This window comes from Phyllopteryx taeniolatus, chromosome 12 (genome assembly GCF_024500385.1).
Source record: "Phyllopteryx taeniolatus isolate TA_2022b chromosome 12, UOR_Ptae_1.2, whole genome shotgun sequence".
NCBI classification, from domain to species: Eukaryota; Metazoa; Chordata; class Actinopteri; order Syngnathiformes; family Syngnathidae; genus Phyllopteryx; species Phyllopteryx taeniolatus.
In genome coordinates this window covers 281,334-305,503 of record NC_084513.1, presented here as the reverse complement: position 1 = coordinate 305,503, position 24,170 = coordinate 281,334, and the positions used below count along the sequence as shown (strand labels likewise).

At 40.4% G+C, this 24,170-nt stretch overlaps 1 protein-coding gene across 46 annotated transcripts in view; it reads right to left on the bottom strand.

Annotated features, from left to right (window-relative positions):
* Positions 1-24,170, bottom strand: part of clasp1a (cytoplasmic linker associated protein 1a) — a 139,206-nt gene that overhangs the window by 21,819 nt on the left and 93,217 nt on the right. For 11 of the 46 annotated variants that reach the window (XM_061793506.1, XM_061793512.1, XM_061793513.1 and 8 more), the window contains 12 exons: positions 23,584-23,745; positions 21,434-21,493; positions 20,356-20,459; positions 20,095-20,118; positions 15,178-15,422; positions 11,472-11,535; positions 11,065-11,228; positions 10,896-10,974; positions 10,662-10,805; positions 4,508-4,603; positions 2,959-3,108; positions 998-1,104 (listed from right to left, as the gene is read on the bottom strand). In XM_061793506.1, the coding sequence (XP_061649490.1) occupies positions 998-1,104; positions 2,959-3,108; positions 4,508-4,603; positions 10,662-10,805; positions 10,896-10,974; positions 11,065-11,228; positions 11,472-11,535; positions 15,178-15,422; positions 20,095-20,118; positions 20,356-20,459; positions 21,434-21,493; positions 23,584-23,745 (1,399 nt within the window). The remainder of the gene's footprint in view (positions 1-997; positions 1,105-2,958; positions 3,109-4,507; positions 4,604-10,661; positions 10,806-10,895; positions 10,975-11,064; positions 11,229-11,471; positions 11,536-15,177; positions 15,423-20,094; positions 20,119-20,355; positions 20,460-21,433; positions 21,494-23,583; positions 23,746-24,170) is intronic. The other 35 variants (XM_061793515.1, XM_061793518.1, XM_061793547.1 and 32 more) reach the window with 17 other exon arrangements.

Genomic DNA, 24,170 nt, shown 5'->3' with positions numbered 1-24,170 from the left:
AATACATAAACTCTGATTATATCATCCAACCCCCTTCTCTTCCAAGGTCTAAGAAAAACGCCTTTTTGTCCTGGCTGGAGGGCCAGAGTTTTGCTCTGGATTGCTCCACATCACTGAAAGCAGGAATTCACGTCATGCTATCAGTTGTCAGTAACTGAACTAGTTTAGATTATTTGCTAAAATCAATAAATTTGATCAGTTTGAACATTAAATATCTTGCCTTTGTAGTGTATTCAATTAAATATAGGTTGAACATGATTTGCAAATAATTGTATTCTGTTTTTATTTATGTTTAACACAACGTCCCAACTTCATTGGAATTGGGTTGTAATTTAGTTATTCTGATTTAAGCTAATAAAGGCACAGCTACGAAACGACTATTACACATCCTAAAATTCCTTATGCCTTTTTAAATTCATGCCTTATGTTTTTTATACGTACAAGAAATGCTAAGAAGAAAAAATGTTTTAAAAAGTTTAAACTGAAATTTATGATTTCTTGCCTCACTGAAAATATTTCTAGACAAGAAAACAGTTTGCTGCTAAATGTGAATTCAAGAAATAACATGGTTTATTATTTAAAAAAGAAAAAAAATTTCATTTGTTTTTGAAATGGCTTATTTTTTCTTGTGTATTCGTAACCAAGCAAAAATATAATTTATCCAAATACTCGATTATTCAATAAAATTTTTAGTAGGACACTCGAATACTAAAATATTCGATAGCTGCAGCCCTACATGGAACCATAAACATTACCTAATGTCCACAACAGTACATACACTATTCATCACTCAGTAGCTAAAAACAGGCTTTCCCGTGTTGGACGAAACACAGGTGAAAAGGGATGTGCTCATACAAATTTCAACAACTCACTCAGTAACATATTCGTACTTCTGTGGTGAGACATAGAACACTGTGAAGCTGCATTTTCATTGCCAATTCCAAGGCATGCACTAGAAAATGGTGGTGTGTTACAAGTAGATGGCTCGTGACTGTACCTTGGAGACATTCCTCCGTGTGAGCAGTTGGTTGGAGAGGTGAGTGGGCTGGTTCGATTGGGTGTGTGGCGAGGTGGCATGCGCCCAATGGAGTTGCTTGGAGACCCCTAAAAGGCCATAACAAATAAAGCATTAAGTTACAAATAATATTATTATTTTTTTAACTGAAAACTGATAAAAAAAAATAAAAAAAAAACAACAACATAATTTTGCCTTTTTTGTGTGTGTGTGTGTGTGTGTGTGTGTGTGCGTGACCTGGTTATGTGTGGTGTGCAACACAAAAAATACATCGAGCAGTTGAAATTGAGTTTTCGCTTGAGGGATTACCGTAATTTCTCGTGTATAATGTGCACCCCCCCCCCCCCCAAAAATTTTTTTTCCATAGTGCGCATTACACAGGTATAGGGGAGAATGTGAAAAAAAACTTTCATATTTTATAAATGTATGCTGCCACCTTGAGGTTACGAAATAGCTGTACACTTTCATTCCAAAATGCCACCGTCACCTAGAGCCTATGAGAAAGGTGTACACTTTCACTCTAATATGCCACCGCCACCTAGTGGTTATGAAAAAGGTGTGGCCTACACTTTCATTACAATATGACGGGTACGTATGTATGACTGCATATATGTACAGTTGTGGTCATAAATTTACATACCCTGGCAGAATTTGTGAAATATTTTTTTTTGTTTTAAATATGACTAATGACTGAACAACAACCATCATTAATTTCTTTATGGTTATGTTTTTTATAATGATAATGCTTTTCTGAAATACTTGACCGTTTAATTTGAATCCCATTAAAATAAAGTTAAATGTGTTTCAGTCACTGATGGTGTAGTGGTACACTCGCCTGACTTTGGTGCAGGCAGCGTGGGTTCAGTTCCCACTAAGTGACGACGTGAATGTGAGTGCGAACGGTTGTCCATGTCTATATGTGCCCTGCGACTGACTGGCGACCAGTTCAGGGTGTAGTCCGCCTTTCGCCCGAAGTCAGTTGGGATAGGCTCCAGCGTCCCGCGACCCTAACCAGGATAAGCGGTGTTGAAAATGGATGGATGGATAAATGTGTTTCACCTGGCCCTTCATGTTTTCTTTAAAGAATTGTACCCATCCATCCATCCATCCATTTTCTGAGCCGCTTCTCCTCACTAGGGTCCCAGCTGTCATCGGGCAGGAGGCGGGGTACACCCTGAACTGGTTGCCAGCCAATCGCAGGGCACATAGAAACAAACAACCATTCACACTCACAGTCATGCCTACGGGCAATTTAGAGTCTCCAATTAATGCATGTTTTTGGGATGTGGGAGGAAACCGGAGTGCCCGGAGAAAACCCACGCAGGCACGGGGAGAACATGCAAACTCCACACAGGCGAGGCCGGGGATTGAACCCGGGTCCTCAGAACTGTGAGGCTGACGCTCTAACCAGTCAACCACCGTGCCCATTTGACAAATTATGCCTGAGTAATCAAACATGTGAGCACAACTGTGTGTTTTCTAATTTACTAAATAAAAGTAGGGCTGTGAATTTCAAAACAAGAGCAACTAAATAAAAAAGAAAGTATTACGTGTTCAAATAAAGTGCTTAACTTACGAATAAGTTTTTGAAAAAAAAATACAGATCATACTTAATGTTTTAATCATATGGGTAGAAGCAAAATCATACACTGTGAAAATGCATTATAAATAGGTAGAACGGTTTTCCAGAATTTTGAGGTCAACTTTTTGGGTGCGTATTATACACAAGAAATTACGGTATATATAATAAATATTGCCAAATCTTGGCTCACCACGGATATTACAGCATTCTCGTGGTCGTTCAAATGTGCCCTAAATTTAATAAATTACAGCTCACTTTAATGTTATGAATAACCACAATGTGAGTTCATTTTATTGGTATTTACTGTAAATTGTGCAATGGAAGAATGCCATATTTTATTGTCTGTATTCACTCAACTTACCACACTGCTACTGGCATTACTAGAGTTCTTCAGGTGGTTGTGCAATAATTTGGTGGCACCATCCTGGAACGTCTTAGGCAGAGCTCCCAGCAGCATAGTAAACTCGGGTGTGTTGAGCTCAAACAATGATATCAGCACCACCTGGGCTGCCTAAGGGCAGTGAGACACATGGAGAAGCACATGCGTTTGATGATCTAGAAGTACATTGTCCACTCCAAAAAAAACACCAAAACTATGAATTGCTTATGGGACAGAAGACAAAGTATTTACAAAACTGATATACAATGCACATGTCACAGTCAAAGGTCAAAGCTAATTTGAAAGCAAGGCAGCCAAGACAGTCAACATCTTCATTACCTATTATGGCTTTGTCTGTAAAGAAAAGCTGTTAAAACTATAAAAGTGAATGTTTAAATCAGAGAGGGAAAAAAAACATCTCATTACTAATAATGTTTTATTGTTTAAATGTGCGTGATATGTGCTCAATTTCCAAAGGAATACTTTTGGTTTACAGCAGCAGAACGCGTTTATGTTTATGTAGTCAAGCTGGTAGTAGAACCGTTGAGGTATTTGCAATGTGCAGAACACTGGGGTAGTGGGTATTGTTTAATTTGACACATTTCACGGTTGCTCGTTCAGCAATATTGTTAATATTTTGTGCTTGTTCTTTGACATTAGTACTCTTCTGGCCAGTATAAGACAAACTTTACCACTGCAACAATTTGTGTGTACTGGGATGAATAGTTATGTTCATTAAAGTTTGAAGAACGCAGTATCTTCAACCCACTGCACATTTTGATGTCTAAAGGGGCAAAACATCCCCACAAGAAAATCGATATACAAACCATGCTTAACTTGACTTCATTCCGTTGCTACAAACACATCGTACATTTTAAAATGTAATCATAATAATAACAACAATAATAATAATATAAACAAACAAATAATATTTAGTTTTCATCTCTTCATTGTGCAGGTTTTCGCCTAAGTGACAATAATGTTGGCCAGGACTGTTTGGTACAGTATGGCTAAGTCAATAAGTGCACAATGATAAAATAATTAGTTTATCTCTGGCTGTCTCATCTCCCCACAATTAAAGAACCCAAACCATGTTGGTGTGGTTTCTTAGGCAAATTGGCCTCTCGGTCAGTCATTTGGTACATGCATTTCAACACAATGTTGTCCATACAGTATGTAAGACGAATAGAGTTGTTAGAATTGAAGACAGGCAAAAAGGTGGAAGGTTAGTGAGTTCTAACACTGGCATTCCCAAGCATATTTCTATAGTATATCTGACCTGTAAGTCAATTAATGAAAAGTGAAGCGTTTCTTGTATTATTAATTTTCTGGTTGCATCAAAAAAATGTTTGGTGAGTGAACAATTCACGAAGCACAGACTCAAATTCTCAGTACAGCATATCAACTAGAGCGTAAATGGCAGAAGTAAATTAGAGATGCCACACGCAGTTTCACGTAGTCTTTAAAATGTTGGTTAGGCACAGGGCAGGCAAGAAATTGGATACTTGTCATGTGTTGGAGCTTGTTCTACCTGCTTACACCTCTCTCCCAGGTTGCCCTCAATGGACAGTAAGGCTGTAGCACTGACTCCGCCAGCTAGTTCCTCACTCACCCAGTTATGTAGGGTCTGGGGCACAGTGGCAAGGCAGAATTGGCATTACAAAAAGACACCAGTCTTCCACCATGATACTTGAATGCAATATTGTACCGTTTTTTCTTCTTCCATAAAGACATGGGATAGTACAATACAAGGTAAATCAGCGCTCCCTAAAAAATCTAAGAAACAGTTGGCAGACATTTTAAGAGGAACACAACTCGGTGAATATGGCAACCTGAATGTTTCGGAGAAAAATACGATTTCACAGTTTGACAATTTTTATTTTATTAGTTCATGCCTACCTTGTTAATTAATTTGCAGTATACCTGAAAGCACAATAGTTGTTGATGTAGCTCATCACAGTGCTTTGTGTTTTACATTTTACTTCCTGCCTTAATAATTTTTTTTTTATATCTGTGCCTTGTTTTAATGTAGATCACAGGTGTCAAACTGGTGGCCCGGGGGCCAGATCCGGCCCGCCATGTCATTTTATGTGGCCCACGAGTGTCCATCGACTTTGTCTTTCTTGCTAAAATACCAACATTGCAAGTCGGCTTCACTTTTAAAAATGTTGAGATACTGAAAGCATTTTTTTGTTACCAACCGCCCTTTTAAAATAAAATGGATTCATACTGTAGTTGAACCAACAGTTTTTACTGGCTTCTGATTTCAAAAGTAATTATCCATTAATTTGTGTATATGTAACAATATGAGGCAATCATATGGGTTTACAACCAGAAAGGCCCTCCGAGTGGAACCATAACTGCGATGCGGTCCGCGACAAAAATGAGTTTGACACCCCTGATGTAGATGGATAACCTCTATTAACCTGGAGTCATTTTTACATAACTTAAAACTTATATAACTGAGGTTGATGGATAATTTCCCACAAAACACAAAATGAAGACATGTCATAAAAGGTGCCACAATGTCTCATCCAAGCCTTGCAAGGGCTGTGACTGAGGTGACAATTAGTCCTAAAAGACTTGCCTGCCTACCCAAAGCTTGCTTCTTGCTATTGTAAAGGATTTTGCTTTGGGCTGTCACGATGACAATTTTTTTAAGACGATATTTTTTCCTCAAAACTATCCTGATAAACGATAGTAATATAATTATAGCTTTTTATGCCTCTGAAATCTTGAAAGATAACACCTGCCCTCGAGCTGCAAGATTGTGGTTGGTCCGCTGAAGACGAGTCCTTCACCTGTCAATAAAATATATGTTTACATTCACTGAAGTCAGCGGGGGTTATGCCACGCACTTCCGGTTTTAAGAACTGATCCGCCCGCCTCTTCCAGTCCTTTGCTCTCTACGCCAAATGACTGTAATATTTACAATTCACTCAAGGTACACCAAATATTTTGCCAAATGAGTTGAGTGATATCATTAAAGCATATTCATCCACATCAATACCTGAGGTCAATATGTACCAATTGTCTAAAGCGTAGCTAGCATATTAATGTTAGCTCACTCATTCTTTGGTCAAAACTAAAAGAAATCACAATCAGTGACATTTTATTAACGTCTTTAAACAAAGCAAACTACATCGACACAACATAATCTTGTTTTATTCTTCCTTTCGTGGTGATTTCAAGAAGCAACCTGTTTTTTTTTTTTTTTTTTTTCCTTTGGAACCACTTGGTTAGGGACAGCGAGCAAGACAGCAGCCGGCCGGGCTTTTCGTCTCCGTGCTTTTGCACACTAAACATTCTAAACTTGTATCCTGAGTCATTGTTCTATTTAAAGGTCCCATATTTTGACTATTTATAACCCTATATAGTGACACTATAACATAGACTTAGTATAAAAGTGTCAATTTCATTTTAAAAAACACCTTGGTTTTGTCATACGAGTGTCCAGAAAAGCTCCCTCAGCTACATCTGTTTGACCCAGTTTTATATCCGCTTTGTCCATATTTGGCTAAGACCGCCCCCATTCCTCTGATTGGTTGCCTCTGCATAGAAGATCCACTTGTTAGAGCACGCTGTCTCAGGTGCGGAAAGGGAAGGCGGAGATTTTCCTTAGTGACGTAGAGATGGTCGACAAATTCAAATGACCTGACTTCAGTCCTCTCGGCAGAAAAACGTCTGAAACTTAGGAATGCGTGGACGACTAATTCGTATTTAACATGTTTACTGAGGCACCATAGAGAATATTATAATATATTAGAATAATATAGAATATTACATCCCAAATACTAGAAAAAATTGGTTTAACAAAATGTGTCCACTTAAACTCACCCTGAGAGCGTACTAATCGTATGCGCCCATCCTGTGTAACTTTGCTTTACTGGGACAGTACGTACGCCCGGAAAAGCACGGAGATGCAGAGTTGAAAGGAGTTATGTCATACTTAACGTGACTTCATAGCTTTATAGCGTGGCACGACTCTTTGTGACTGAATGGCTCCCAGTAAGCCTTTGAACTAAAATAGAATCGGCAATGTGTTGCAATACCTTTTGCTGGAAGAACGTGTACACAATTGGAAAAGTTCTCCTCGTTCCTCTTGATTTTGCCCGGCCTATACTTTGCTCAGCGGTGACGTGTGCTGTGTGGCTGCTGTTCACACAGGCTAATATTCTAGAAGCCTCACACAAAGGCACATAAAATAATAATAATAATAATAATAATGGTTGCCAGTCGGGGAACTGGTAACCATAGTAATAGGGTTGGTGGTGGGTTTTCACATTTCTCTTGGTTGGACTCCTGGGGCCTGTTCCCCCCCTACGGATGTCGGGCCCCAGAGGGGTGGGGGTCCGCCCCCCCTCACTTTTGGCCCCGCATTCCTCTCCCCTCTCTTGGGGGGCCCTTGCCCTTCCCCTTGGTTGGGTCCCCTGCTGAACAGGCTCGCTGACTCGCCCCCAAGTATTCAGACCCTTTGCTCAGTATTTAGTAAAAGCACCCTTTTGAGCTAATACAGCCATGAGTCTTTTTGGGAATGATGCAACAAATTTTTCACACCTGGATTTGTGGATCCTCTGCCATTCCTCCTTGCAGATCCTCTCCAGTTCTGTCAGGTTGAATGGTGAATGTTGGTGAGCAGCCATTTTCAGGTCTTTCCAGAGATGCTCAATTGGGTTGAAGTCAGGACTCTGGCTGGGCCATTCAAAAACAGTCACGGAGTTGTTCTGAAGCCACTCCTTCGTTATTTTAGCTGTGTGCTAAGGGTCATTGTCTTTTCTTTGGCCCAGTCTGAGGTTCTGAGCACTCTGGAGAAGGTTTTCGTCCAGGATATACCTGTACTTGGCTGCATTCATCTTTTCTTCGATTGCAACCAGTCTCCCTGTCCCTGCAGCTGAAAGCAAAATGCTGCCACCACCATGCTTCACTGTAGGGACTGTATTGGACAGGGGATGAGCAGTACCTGGTTTTCTCCACACATGCCACTTAGAATTAAGGCCAACAATTTCTATCTTGGTCTCATCAGACCAGAGAATCTTATTTCTCACCATCTTGGGAGTCCTTCAGGTGTTTTTTAGCAAACTCAATGCTGGCTTTCATGTGTCTTGCACTGAGGAGAGGCTTCCATCGCGCCACTCTGCCATAAAGCCTCGACTGGTGGACGGCTGCAGTGATGGTTGACTTTCTAGAACTTTTCCCATCTGCCGACTGCATCTCTGGAGCTCAGCCACAGTGATCTTTGGGTTCTTCTTCTCTCTCACCAAGGCTCTTCTCCCCCAATTCTTCAGTTTGGCCAGACGGCCAGCTCAAGGAAGGGTTCTGATCGTCCCAAATGTCTTCCATTTCAGGATTATGAAGGCCACTGTGCTCTTAGGAACCTTTAGTGCAGCAGAAATTTTTTTTGTAACCTTGGCCAGATCTGTGCCTTGCCACAATTCTGTCTCTGAGCTTTTCAGGGAGTTCCTTTGACCTCATGATTCTCATTTGCTCTGACATGCACTGTGAGCTGTAAGGTCTTATATAGACAGGGGTGTGGCTTTCCTAATCAAGTCCAATCAGTATAATCAAAAACAGCTGGACTGCAATGAAGGTGTAGAACCATCTTAAGGATGATCAGAAGAAATGGACAGCACCCGAGTTAAATATATAGGGGTGTCACAGCAAAGGGTCTGAATACTTATGGCTGTGGGATATTTCAGTTTTTCTTTTTTAATAAATCAGCAATATGGGGTGCTGTGTGTACATTAATGAGGAAAAAATGAACTTAAATGATTTTAACAAATGGCTGCAATATAACAAGTGGCCAGCTCACCACAACAATGACAATTCATCGAGTCCGGAAAAACTATTGTGTCGATTTTATTTATCAAACGATAAGTCAATATAGTAATTATCGTGACAGGTCTAATTTTGCTTTTGTATTTCTCAGCGAACTTACAATTAGGCTTGTTCAACTTATCTAAGCCTTGACTGCACGAAAGGAAAATAAATTAAGTTCTCCTACTATAAAGGGGAACTCAACCCAACACGTTAAAACTTTGTTAGATTTTGAATGTGCATTTCTTCATCAGCTGCTATTTACTTAAATCTACAACGTATGTTTAAATAGGTTTAAAACATTGCATCTGCCTTGGTGCGCTCGCTTATGGGGCTGCTATTATTAGGTCTTTTCACTCCTACAAGAGTGCGAATCTGCAACAATGTGACGTGTGTTCGCCAAATCCTCCCCACTTTATTTACGAAGAAAACCATAGTATTCTATTGCATAACATGTACAAAAGCCACATAATAAACCACGATCATGAACATCATCAAAATGTACGAGTTGTGCGCTGATATGGATCCCTTTTATCGGATCTCTTTCATGTGAAGAAGTTGATAAACAACGCTTTTACTCTGCTACACTTCATCTGATGACCACTGATGTTTCCATCTCAGCCATGATGTACACAGAATCGAATAATTAAATCCAACGCTCCTAATCTGTCAGATGACATAGTTCCATGGCACGCTATATAAATGTGCTACTGTACCGTCGCTGTCACTGCCGGTCTGCTGCTGATAATGAATGATTTTGTCAAACATGACACCCACCTTCGGTTGCTGAATTATTCTATTTAATTATTCTCCCACAAATGCAATATTAATCAGAGTACCTTGTTTTGACTAGTGCTAACATATACAATGTATTCTAGCGTTACAATTTTGGGGGTTAGAGTGGAATTTGTTTTTGTTGAGGCAGTGCTTTGTTCTATTGAGTTTATCCATCATGGAAATTAAAATCCTCCACAGAGGACATGACTCTAAATAAGTTTTGGTTTGACCAGACATTGTGACATGAATACTTAAGCACAATATGACAATGTATCATAATGATTTGACATGCCTCTAAATTTAAAAAGCACAACAGTATAGCTGCTGAGGCTGGTGAATGTAAAACATTACTTTTTATTGTTTGTATACAAATTTTGGGGTTTAGGTAGTGCCTAACCACCCAACCACCCAAGTGTGGAATTAACAGGTACATCTTTATTTATCTGCCTCTTTCTATAAACGCGTCTGTTGTGTTTAGCGATGTGTCGCCACAAGAGTGAAGCGCAGCAAGTTCAAACATTTTCATTGTCGTCTATAAGCTAAAGGAATTGGCTTATTTTCCACACTCTTTGTTCTGCTTCTGCAAGTAAAATAAATTGCCCAGCCACTGCTGAATGAGGCATATGAGGAGATGGGCAAATGCTGGCTTGAACGCGCAGGCGAGATACAGCTCGCTGTTCGTCATTCTAATGAAAGCCAGATTTACCATTGGCCCATTAGTATAGGGGCGGGAGGAGGGCTAATTTAAGCATGGCAAGAAATATTCTGTAAAAATATGCATAGAATTATTGATCCTTGGGGTATTTTGACAAATGCATGTCACAGACATGTTATTAGGAAACATGGGAACTGTTTTAGATGCAAAAAATATCTCCTTGAAAAAACAACAACATTGTTTTGTAAAAGTGTAAAAGTGGTACCAACATTTATGTAGACGACATACATACAAAACAAAACTACCATACTGTCTTTTACTTTTTGATGTGCTATTCTTAATTTCCACTACATCTCCCAACATAGAGATTTAATACTGTTTACACTGAATACAATTCTCAATTTTCAAATGAGGTCTTTGAAATAGAAAACAGGACTACCTTCCTGACATCAGAGCTTTTGGGTTCAGTGGTCCAGGTGATGATGCGTGACACAGCCAGGCGAGTCTCACTGGAGTTGACAAAGTCTGTTGGGTCCATCTGCCGTGCCAAAGACTCTATGTACTTCAAAATAGCTACTTTTACCTAAGAGGTAACAACAACCATTCAGTAATGGGGCGCAATGAACTGCACTAATCAACAACCACAGTTTTCATTTTTTTATTTCTATAATACCTTGAGGTTTGGTGTCTGTGTCTGATCAACAATGAATCTCATCAAAATATTGAACTGTTGGTCAAATGGGAAAGACTCCCTGAAAAAATGAATAGACATCAACTGTTGTGCACCCTATTTGGATAATTATTAAGACAGATTTCAGGTATGGCTTGCAAAGCATACAGACCTTGTGATATCCAGGGCCTTTTGGACTTTGGCTTGGACTGAGCCGAGCAGGTCTGCCCCCATCTTCTTTAGCAACTGGGTAAGAAGGACAAACAGCCAGTCCTGCAAGTCCTCTCGATGTACGGTGATGAAATCCACTAAGGTCTCTAGGAACATGCTGAACACCTGAAGCCATACATAATGTTAAGGAATTAAAAACAATATTGGTTACTCTGACTACAAGTCATATTCAGCCAATGTTGTGTTAATGGGTTAGAACAAACTTACTCTCTATTATCAAATCCACAGCAAAGCAGGCCATGCAATAAGACACAATACATTTAATTACAGATGAGTAACATATTGTCATCAGAAAATAGAAAATTAAAATAATGTATGCAGCAAATGCATTTGAAACATTTATTTCACCTTGCTGTGTGGATCTGCAAACATTCTTGTGAAGATTTCACAAAGTCTCTTCAGCTCCACTCGGCTACATAAAAAACCAAACAAAACAAGAAGGCATCAATCAACCAAATTAGTACATAAATCCAAATCCTTGTTAAAAATATCTAAATTTGTTAACATTTAATCCTCTATCTCCAATTGACTGTCTCTAGATGACAAAACAAAAATCCCATCGATACACCCCAACATCTTGCTACTGCCAAACAATAAAAGTATTGTTGTTAGAGATTAGATCCCGATCCCATCACGTGATTTTCCGATGATCAAGATCGGGTGAAAAAGATCGTTTTGATCTATTTTCTGAAATTTTTAAAGTTACGAAGTGACGAAATAATCCAAAGGTGCACGGATCTTGCCTAAAGGAACCATAATAGTGTTGCAGGAGAAAATGCTCCATGTACTTGGATCAACCACGTCTTTATTCTTTGACTGCCAAATAACACTGCTCAACAAAACAGGTATTGCACCAAACAACATGAGTGCCAAAACAGTTTCCAGACACCCCACCCTTCCTGCCTAATGGGTGAGAGGTATGGTCCTAGTGTCGGCCACACAGCCCCCCGCCCCCCCCTCACCCCCCGAACACTCAGAAGGAGACTCACAATGAAAGTCTTTTAGGGGGCTTCACCAGCCTGCCGTAACGGCCACGATGTCCTTCACTCGGAGGCGTAGTGGAAACCTGCCGGACAGGGTGTCCATGTGAGACAGGAAAAGATGGAAAACACTAAAAACTGTCGTGTGAAAGCATGTGCGGGGGCTTAGGAGGGCGACCACGGAGGGGAACTTGGGCCGGCAACGGTACCTTGCCTGCCACGTGAGCTGGATTAAGCCTATACAACGAAACATACTCTATGTTCACCTATCTCAAGCACAAAACCTTTACCACCGCGCTCAAGCACCCTAAGCAGCCCACCATAAGAGGGTTGGAGAGGCGAACGGTGGGCGTCGTGGCGCACGAAAACAAAACAAGCTGACAACTGGCCATCATTGATACCCTCCACAGGATGGGTAAGCCACAAAAATTCATAGGTAAGCAGGCTGGCTGTTCACAGAGTGCTGTGTCCAAGCATATCAATGGAAAGTCTAGTGGAAGGACAAAATGTGGCAGTAGAAGATGCACCAGCAAAAGAGATGACCGTGGCCTTCAGCGGATTATCAAACAGAGAAGATTCAAGAATCTAGCAGAGATCCAGAAAGAGTGGAATGAGGCAGGAGTTACAGCTTCAAAAGCCACCACATTCAGACGCATCTGGGAGATGGGCTACAACTGTCGGGTTCCTCGGGTCAAGCCACTTCTGAGCCTTAGCCAACATAGAAAACGTCTCAACTGGGCCATGGAGAAGAAGGACTGGACTGTTTTCCCATGAAAGTAAAGTTTGCCTTTCATTCGGAAATCAAGGTCCAAGGGTTTGGAGGAAGACTGGTGAAGAACAGACCCAAGCTGCTTGAGGTCCAGTGTGAAATATCCACAGTCAGTCATGATTTGGGGTGCAATGTCCAGTGCAGGTGTTGGTAAACTCTGCTTTCTTAAATCCAAGGTCACCGCAACAGTCTACCTGAATGTTTTGGAGGACTTCATGATTCCTTCTTATGAGGATCTGTATGGAGATGCAGATTTCCTCTTCCAGCAGGACCTGGCCCCTGCCCATATCGCCAGAATCACCAAAACATGCTTTGATGCCCATCCCATCACAGTGCTTGACTGGCCAGCCAACTCGCTAGATCTAAACCCCATTGAGAATCTATGGGGTATTATCAAGAGGAGAATGAGGGGCACCAGACCCAAAAACAAAGGAGAACTGACAGCAAGTATCAAAGAAATCTGAATATCTCTCAGGCAATGACACAGCCTGATTGCCTCAATGCCACAGCGTATCGAGGCAGTATTTAAAGCAAAGGGATTCCCAACCAAGTATTGAAGATTATCATGTCGTTTTGAAAGTACCATATTTTGAGTGACTTAATGTGACCCTAATTTCTAAGAAAACTAATAAGTAAGTGGTTCTTCACAGTATTCAAATTTTTTGAATTCCTGATTTTGTGGGTTTTATGAGCAGGAAGCCCAAATTATGTAAAAATAAGCAAATAAATACTTGAAATAGTTTAAATTGTGGGCCCTGACTCTATAATCTATGAAAGTTTAACTTTTTGAATGGAATTATGGAAATAAATGAACTTTTCCATGATATTCAAATTTCTTGGAAAGGGTCTGTATATAGCTGCGATTGGCTGGCGACCAGTTCAGGGTGTACACTGCCTCTCGCCCGAAGATAGCTGGGATAGGATCCAGCACGCCTGCGACCCTAGTTAGGATAAGTGGTACGGAAAATGGATATATATATATATATATATATATATATATATATATATATATATATATATATATATATATATATGTGTGTGTATATGTATATACACACACACACACACAGTGTTCCCTCGCCACTTCGCGCTTCACGTTTTGCGGCTTCAGTGCTTCGCGGGTTTTTCCAAAATATTCATAAAAAAAAAATACAAAATTCATCAAAAAATTAAAATGAAAAAATACAGCCATATCAGCAGCCATATTGCGGAAAGTCGCGTTGTTTCATGTTGTTGCACGAGAGAGGTTTCCCTGCATGCCAAACAAAGAGCTGAGTTGACTCAGAGGCTTTGTACATGCCTGTACTGTACTGTACATGACATGGGCACTCATACAAGACGCGTGATTGGTTCCTGGCGCAACATCGACCAATGAGAGCACGAGTGGATTTATCCCGTGAGCTGATTGGCTGCGCATCATTGCAGCCTCACCCAGCATCTTCCCTTGTTGTGTCTTGCCAGTCTCGTCCACGCTGTTGACTGTCTCGCATACTGTATCTTAGTGTTTTTTTTTAGATATGATCAAAGAGGGCAGAAGTTATGCAACTATGGCCCGCCATTATGGCATGAATGAATCTACAGTGCGGTACATCAAGAAAGAAGAAGCAAACATCCGCAAAACTACGTCAATAAGGAAGCGAAACGTGTGGTAACTGCGCGTAATACGAGACGGGGTTATATCTTTGTACAGGGGAATTTTGAAGCAAAAGAAAAAACAAAGACAACAACTACCCATTACCATGTTTTTCTCCAAGGTAAAACCCCAGCAAGACCATCAGCGCCTCCAGCAGAAGTCTCCGAGTGAACCTAAAGCCTCTACGAGTCAAGTGAGAGCTTCTCCTCCGCCACCAACACAAGCCTCTTCGCCTCTCTCAGAAGGCAATGTTGATGAATGTTAATCATACTTCGCGTTTTTTTACCTTTCGTGGGGGGTTCTGATCCCCATCAACCGCAAAAAAACAAGGGATCACTGTATAAACTACATACATACACATATGTTCATATAAAAATGTGAGAAAATTTGGACGCACACTTTTTAAATGCATTGTCGAAGTATGGGATCCGGACTTTGTATCTGCAGATCCTTAAAATCAAAGACTTGGATGCAAAAAAATGTGATCGGGATATCTCTACGAAAAATCATACGTACTTTGTGGATTACATTACCTAGATTTGTGTTTTTAAAAGGTTAAAAAGAATATATTAAAATGTTTGATAGGAAAACAAATTAACCCTTGTGAATGTTAGCACTTCTGTTCACTCACAAGAAAGGTTGAGGTCAGAAATTAAACTCTTCCAAGCCCACCTCAGTATTCTTTGACCCTTGAGGAGATTCTGCAAACCCAGAAGTCCCTCCTTCCGCTCTGACCAATTGGAGCTGGCACAGTGGTTCAGGACCTCCGCCACATCCTCAGTCTGGCGAAGATAATGGGGGATGCCGCCGTTTCTTGAGCTATAGGAGCGTTCTGAGCAGGCACTGGACGCATCGCTGTTGGCATCATCATCGGAGTACATCCCTGGTGATTCGTACCTCCGCCTCATTGGCTTCCTCTGACGGAAAAAAAGAGAGACAAATGATCCAATATAACATTTTATTACAGCTCCAAGAAAAAGGAACTGGCACATAACACAGCTGGTTACCACTAGCATTAGGCAGCCATTATGCTTTTTAATCTATGTTTTTCTTCGGTTGAAATGCCTTTACCTAAAAGATTAATTTCATAATTCCTATCTAGGCATTTTGCAATCCCTGAGTTAAAAACTAAACAATGTACAGTAAACCCCTGCTGTATCACAGTCCACACATCACAGTCCCGCTATTTCGCGGTTTTTATTGTTCTGCAATACTTTTTTTTTTTTTAACGAGTTAAAGCAATTGATAGTACAGCTAGTCTCTCCAGGATGCAAACACGTATTTTGTACTGTATGTGTTATTAATTTTGATATATTTTATTTATCCATCGCTCTTGCTTACTCTCGCTCTCTATCGATATAGTCTGGCTTTAAATGTGTGTGTATTGTTTTAAAAGTGTGTTTGAAGACCCTAAAACTATTTCAGGAAAAAAACCTTTTTTTCTTTTGGTTCATATATAGGTACGGTATTTCTATATCGCAGATTTTTAATTATCACTGGGGGGGTTGGAACGTAACCCCCGTGATGGATATGGGGTTTACTGTACAGTATTTTCTTTCAAAACATCAGAAGCCAGGCAGGTTCAAGCAGTGCACCTGGATAAGCAGGGATTTTGACGACAAATAGAGGTACAATGTGCTGGGGTGAAATTCACAGAGGAAAACATTTAAACAGATAATAAAATGGGCGGGCGGCGGAGGGGGGATGGGGTGGGTTAACAGCATCCAGTAATATGGGAATTTGACAATACAAAATGGCACATGTAGCACAGCTGCACACATTTGGGATGCATTATTTCAAGCAAAAATCCAATGATGAATATACACATGGACACAATTGTTACTCTTCCATTAGAGAAAGAAAACCCCTTCAACTGACAAATGTAATAATAACTAAAAATGGACAGAAACTTCAAAGAAAATTTTGCTTTGTTTTTAAATTGTGATCAAACACAATTATATATTTTTAAAAAAACTCTCAATGAGACTTCTGCTCCCTAAGTGGTATTCTGGCCTACTCTTCAAGCGCAAACTGCTCCAGCTATCTCCGGTTTGAAGGGTGCCATTTCTAGACTGGAAGTTTCAACTCCTTTCAGAGGATTTATCAGGGCCCACTGAAGGCCACTTCAGTAAGATCATTCTTAGCCATTCTTGAGTGGTTTTAGGTATGTGTTCCTCCTGTTGGAGGATCCCTGACCTACGACATAGACTGAGGTTTCTGATAATGGGCATTTTGCTGCCTTGGTAGTCTTGAGATATCACTGCACAGACAAATACACCCTGTGCCAGATGCAGCAAAAGTAAAAATTTTGTCTCATCTGTCCAAAGAACATTCTAACAAAAGCTTTCTGGCTTGTCAGTAGGGTTGGGCGTCATTTGAATTTTAGCGATTCCGATTCCGGTTCCTTAGTTCGATTCCGATTCCAAACGATTCAGATTCTTTTAGGGGGCTGTGTCAAAAAAGTTTGCATGGTTTAAATAAAGCGTGTCCAAATTATGAAAATATTTAGCAGACGGCAGCATAGACTAAAATGAACATTTGACTCGAGGTCCTTTATAACCAGTATCAATATCAAACCTATGAACTAAAAGGCAATGTGTGTGGAGCTAACCCAATTTACTTAAATTCATTAATTAATGTTACAGCTAAAAGTTAAATATAGGATTGTTAAAATAGTTATTTTAACAATGCTATATAGCTGCCCCTGTATTCTGTTTCATCACGTCAAATGGTTTATATGTACAAGTTTTAACTTGACTTCTTCTTTTAAGCTTGTAGCCTTTCATTTTGAAGGGTACGCACCGGAACTCAGCATTTTGGACAATCAAAGCTGCTGAAAGGATTGTCGGTACCCCCCCCCCTTGAGGACTTGCACGCTGCCAGAACTAAGACAAGAGTGTGCAAAATCCTCTCGGACCCTCCACATCCCGGTCACCGGCTCTTCCAGCTCCTTCCCTCAGGTAGGCGCTGGATCAATGCAAACTAGAACTAGCAGACGTTCCAACAGCTTCTTCCCTCTTGCAATCAACTTCTTAAACACCTAACCTACAATTCCATTGCAACATGCTGGCAATTTTTTGTCTTTTTGTCTTGAGTTTGTTGTCACATTTCTGTTGGGCCAATTATATTTTACTCGTGTACTCACTGTAGTAGTCTCACCATGCTGCACTATTTTCATCTGTTGTTGACCAATACTGGCCCCTCATGCCAGAGTAGCATCTGCCCCATTTGCACACTGACTGAGGAGTATCTGCAACATTTGCACAATCAACATTGTCCCAGACTATCGTACTACTCGCTTGAAGTCTCGGCGCCCTTTGCACAATGGTCATTGCACCGGACTATTGTAATATTAGTCATTCAAACTGCTCTAAGTGCTAGAGGACTCTGCATCTTTTTGCACAACTGTCAAAAAACAAAAAAAAAAAAACAAAAAATGTGCCGGCATTATGTATGTACCGGCTCCAATTACCGGAGACAAATTCCTTGTGTGTTTTTTGGACATACTTGGTAAATAAAGATGAATCTGATTCTGATAAGTAACTTCAACGGCACAGGTGATTTTTTTATATATTTTTTTAATGGATGCTATAAAACGCTGATTCCTTTCCCTACCCACAGATGAGGCACAAGGTTAGTGTTTGTGATACTGTGAGACAGCGTTTATGTGAATTTTGTCCCAATTAATTGTGATGTAAAGTTGCTACAGTGAAGTTTTAGCCCAATGTTAAGCTTTCGTTGGTTTGAAGATTAAAATAAATGCTAAAAACCATCAGTGCAAAGGTGCAAGCAACCGTTTACCTTGTTAGCTATCTTAATGTTGGCATAGACGTATTTTATTGTCTCACTCACCCAGTTGACTGAGAGTTGACTTGACTGAAGCTCTGCGCGGTGTAGGCTGAAGCTTGGAGCGCGTCAGACTGTGCACATCATGAAAGCCTCCTTTGCACAATATACCGTATTTTCATGACCATAAGGCGCACTTAAATGTCTTAATTTTCTCCAAAATGGACGGAGCGCCTTATGTGTGCACCGAGTTCCAAAATCTGTAAATGTTGTTGTGTGACTTGATGAGCGCTCCGCTTGACTGACTGGGAGCATTTCCTGCCGACACGCTCCTTATACACAGGAAAGGCGGACGTGACTGAGGACAGCATGCGGCCGTTAAAGGGGGAAGGGTGCGCGTGAAAGAGGACGCTAAAGGCACGCCCTGAGTAGGTATATGCATTGTGCAAAATAACATCGGTTTGGCTAAGGACCCCCGAAAATGGCACCTACGAAGAGACACGCTTACGAAGCACAGTTTAAACTGCAAGCTATCAGTTACGCGGAAGAATATGGGAATCGAGCAGCCGCGAGAGAATTCAAGATCAACGAATCCATGGTTCGCAGGTGGAGGAAGCAGGAAAACGAGCTCCGCCAAGTCAAGAAGACGAAGGTGAGTTTCCGCGGAAACAAGGCGAGGTGGCCCGAGTTGGAAGACCAACTCGAGCAATGGATTAATGATCAAAGAACAGCCGGCAACGAGACTGACTCCGACAATGACGAGAGGGAACCCGGCGTGTTTGTTGGAGAACTTGCCCAGGTGTTCATTTTGGATACAGAAGATGAGGACTTTGATGGATTTGTGGATGAGGATTGATCAAAAAGTAACGTGAGTACATTGTTAAATACTTCGATAAAGTACAACCGAACTCAGTTATGCTCCCGCTGCCTTTTTAAAAAGATACACTAGCATGCATGCTAGCTTATGTTTTAGTGTGTATGTATGCTACCGTATGTTTTAAGTTAGCGTATGTTTTACCATGCCCGCGCCCAATAATACGGTGCACCTTATGTATGTGTTAAATACAGAAATAGACCCCATAACTGGTAGGTTAATTGACAACTCTAAATTGCCCGTGAATGTGAGTGCGAATGGTTGTTTGTATGTGCCCTGCGATTGGCTGGTAACCAGTGTAGGGTGTACCCCGCCTCCTGCCCGATGATAGCTGGGATAGGCTCCAGCACGCCCGCGACACCTAGTGAGGAGAAGCGGCTCAAAAAATGGATGGATGGATGGACCCCGTAACTGAGACTGCGCCTTTTAATACGGTGCGCCTTACGGTCGTGACATTACGGTAATCTTATTCCAAGTGTCGTACTGGGGCGACTGGTCATTCATTTTAACAAAGTTAAGACACACTTTTGTTCACCACCGCCACAAGGACGTCAATCGTCCGTGTGCTTCTTCGTTGGTTTACCCCACTTCTTCGTTGCTTTTCGCCACTTCTTTTTCGCGGCTGGAGGACTAGGCATCGAAACTGAAAACTAACATTTTTTAATTTGAACGGTTCCGGGAGTACCGGAACGTTCGTCCCGGTTCCAATCGGTTCTCAATTCTCGATGGCCAACCCTACTTGTCAGTATGCATTTTGGCAAATTCCAGTCTCGTCAGTTTCAAGTTAATTCAGTGACCATTGTGGGTTTTTCTTTCGATAACGGAAGGTTACCAACAATTTTGAAGCTATAGTGCATATTTCTATACTTCATTAGTGCATGATTGCATGGAAATGTATATACAGTGTACTGTTTAATCTGACCAACTACCTTATTCCTGGAGTCTCCTAATAGCTGAAATTGTAAAGAACAATAGAAAAAGAAGAGAAAAAGTTTAAATTGGCGCAAAGAACAAGAAGAGTCCTGGATATGCAAAAGGAACATTTTTCACTACGACACAGTCGGTGTAAATTATTTTAAGTTTACTGCTAATTGTCAGTTAAGGTCCTCAAGTTATACTGTGTCAGTAAAATTCACTTTAGAATACTGTAGCAAAAAAAAAAATCCCTCTCAAAATTCTACTCAACTTACCAGAGCATCAGCAACTGCTGCTTCCACTTCAGTGCCAGTGTTAAGAACCCTCATAGCGTTGACTGATGCTGAGATTCTAGCTTGGTGAATCAAACCATAACGTTCTACAGGTGAGTTAGAAGGATAAAAAGGAAAAAAAAAAAATGATGTAATAGATTTGGTAAGACAGGTTCATGTAGCATAACTTACCTGATAATAAGTTAACAATATTTCACTCCCTTCCAAAAGTAGTGAAACAGTAAGGCCATTTGCTTCATTTTTGCGACAGGCTGAAAGCATTTGGGCTTGGCATAATATGAGAGAATATTTCAGGTTTGCTCTCCAGGTATTTACATCTGCACCTGACACACAATTTACAAGATAGCTTTATGTACTGTATTTGTAACAGAACAGCACATTTTTAGGTGAAGAAACAAAATGTGCCATCAGATCAATAAGCGTGTCAGATCTGGATATAAAAACCTGCAAATATAATTTGTTGTCTCATATTCATCTGTTCCAATACTTTTAAAGGGGAATGTATAGAAGGATGTAAAGTGCAGTTAATTAATAAGATACCCCAAAAAAAATGAATTATTAAATCATCAGTTGAAGGTATTATCAACCTTGTCATTTTGTCAACCTTCCAAAACTAAACAGAAGAACGAAAAAGAATCAATGCCTCTTGCAAAAGGAAAGGAAAAACTTAGCAACCTTGATTTCTCAGAGATGGAGCAGCACCAAAAAATTTACCAAAGAGAAAAAAAACCATCATCGATATGCCCCAAATAAAAAAATAAAAAAACGATCATCAGAAGACCCATGTCAACAATGTCTGGAAAACTATAAGCTAAAGGCTATAACCTGTTAAATAACCAAAACATCATAACAATAACTATGTGGATTGTGTCTGTCACAGGAAAACAAATACACATTCCACCTACTCTTAACCGTCCTGCTAAAAACCTCCAAATAAAGGTCCTTCCTGCAGTTACCACAAAGCATGCAAGTACAACAGACAACAGGCGGGTATGAGGCAAGGTTATAGGGGAAAACTAAAAGGGAGTGGTGGGTTGGGACATCTATTCATGCAGGTCACCTGACTGGCCATGGGGGTCAGCTGTGAGAGCACTGGTTGAACGAGAATGCCGTCGGGAAGCTGCAGGGTACAGAAGAGGTGGGTAATATTCGCAAAGGGTGATTAATATATTTTAACGTATCGCATTAATCTGTTTTAGTTTATATCCTATATATGCTGTTTTAAATGGTGGGGATTTATTTATTTTTTTTACTATTGGCATTTAGCAATGCTTAATGATTTTTGTAAACACTTTGCAAAACTACATTATACATTAATTCAGACTGGAATAAGGACATCAACTGACAGAATGTAAAATGTTTGGGTAAAAAGGTAGCAGTGTTCAAATTAGGAATGACTTCCACCTGCCTTAATTTTGTATTTCTACCTTGTCTTAAATAGGGCTGCACAATTATCCATCCATTTTCCTTCCCGCTTATCCTTACTAGAGTCACGGGCGAGCTGGAACCTATCCCAGCTATCTTCGGGTGAGAGGCGGGGTACACCCTGAACTGGTCGCCAGCCAATTGCAGGGCACATATAAACAATCACTCGCACACATATTCACACCTATGGCAATTTAGAGTGGTCAATTTACCTACCATGCATGTTTTTGGAATGTGAGAGGAAACCGGAGTACCCCGAGAAAACCCACGCAGGCACGAGGGAGAACATGCAAACCTGACACAGGCGAGGCCGGATTTGAACCCAGGTCCTCAGAACTGTGAGGCAGATGTGCTAACCAGTCACCCGGCGGTTTTGGCTTCCACGATTAAATGAGCCTGACTGCTGGTGATTTTTTTACATTTAAAATACGGGCACTGCTGCATATGAAAAGTGTTTCATTTGTCGCAGTTCCCGTACCCCAGTCAAGCGAACGCATGGTTAAGGCTTCATTAATGGCGGGCATCACGCTCCGTGGCCAACTTCAAAATAAAAGCCTCAAATGCCATTGATGTCCAAGTTAGTAATATATGAAAGCTTTTATTTTGAAGTTGGCCCTCTTAGTACTTTGGCGGAGAAGACACTATTAACAATTGTCGTAGTGGCTGCCTCCAACTTTTCGGCTGGCCTGACCGCAATGAAATCATGGACATCACAACTGTTGAGTTCTTTGCAGTTTGTAACCGTGCACGACTGACCATTGGCCAAGAAGAACAATTTAGACCTACCTGTCCTCGACAGTTCACTATATTGACATTGGGGATTTTCAAATGCAAAGTCGAAGCTTACAGCCTAATATTGCGTTTTATGCATTAACTGTTTATGGTTCCACTAAGTTGCAATTTGTGATTGCACTTTGTAAAAGCGTATTTATTCAATTAGCTCTTGGTAAAGTAGAATTTTTGGGGGGTATATTTATTGTTTATATACCATTTATTCTTAAAGATTCATTTTTCACTGAAAACTGTTACACGTTTGTTGAAAAGAAGTAATAAAAATATATTTTTTCCCCCTAACATGAGGAATAATTGTGATAAAAAAACAATTACAATATTGATCAAAATAACCGTGATTATTATTTTGGCCTAAATCGTGCACCCCTACTCTTACATTAGCCCAATTTGTTCTTTCTTTGTATTTTTATTTTTAGTTCTTTCAATTCTTATTTAAAAAAGGTTCAGTATCCTCCTGCAAATGTATTTCAACTATAGGAAAAAATGTACTTGTCTATATGACCAAAGAAATTAATCGTTAGATGGTGATTGTTCATTACTAATCCATATTTCTGGTTCATTCTGTTTCATCAACTAACAAATGTTTCATATACAAATTATAACTGGCCTGGCCTTCATGTGGAAGAGGAAAATGCAAGAAATGAAAGCAGATTCCATGATAATAAAACCATGGATTGTGAGTAACAACGTCACTTTCATGACATGTCTCAGTACAGTTCCAGAAATAATAGGAGTTGAAAAGTTCAAGAACAAGTCAAGTTATTAATATCCACCTTATTTAGGAGTTATTTTCTCAACCCAAATAATCCAATTGAAGGCATGCACAGAGAGAGCACCCACACAGTGGAAGAACGTGCAAATTGATTGAGAGTACGTTTTCGACCACAGACAAAATAATTAACAGCATGTGGAATTTTAGGGAAGACCGTTCGTTTGGGACAATCTGGGCTGGACCAACTGTTCCAAAACAGCTGGTAGCACGCAGATACTTACCCAGAGGAGTAAAGCCACGAGCAGGGCTGGTGTCGCGGCTGCTCTCGCGACTAGTGTCGCGACTGCAACCCTGACTCATGCTTGGGCGGGGTATGCGGCTCCGGGCTAGCGTGCGGTAGGGAAGAGCAGCAGGGAGAAGAGCTTTTTTACCAAACAAGCTGGCTGTGAGGACAACAAGTTAGGTGGAAGTGTCAGTATGCATTCATGGAAGAAAGTTAGACAGGCGGGGATGGGACATAAGAGAAAGTATTGAGAGAGCATTTTGGACAGAAAAAAAAAAACGGTGTTATAATTGCCGTGCTAATGGTAATGCTTAAAATTGTGTTCAGAATCTTTATTTTTTATTTTTTCTTCTTGTACAATTTAACACAACAATTTGCTTTTTAAAAAAAGTGTTGAAATACAGACACTTAAAGGGTTACACAAAAAATATAATAAGCTTGCTAGTAGAGTAAATTGGTCAAAACAGCAGACTGAAAGTTATAATGTTAAATAGTTTGTAGAGTTACAAATACAAGGCAATCAAAAAGTGATTACCGTAGTTAAATTCAAAAGTAGCACAGGATTAAAACAAGAACAATTAGTGT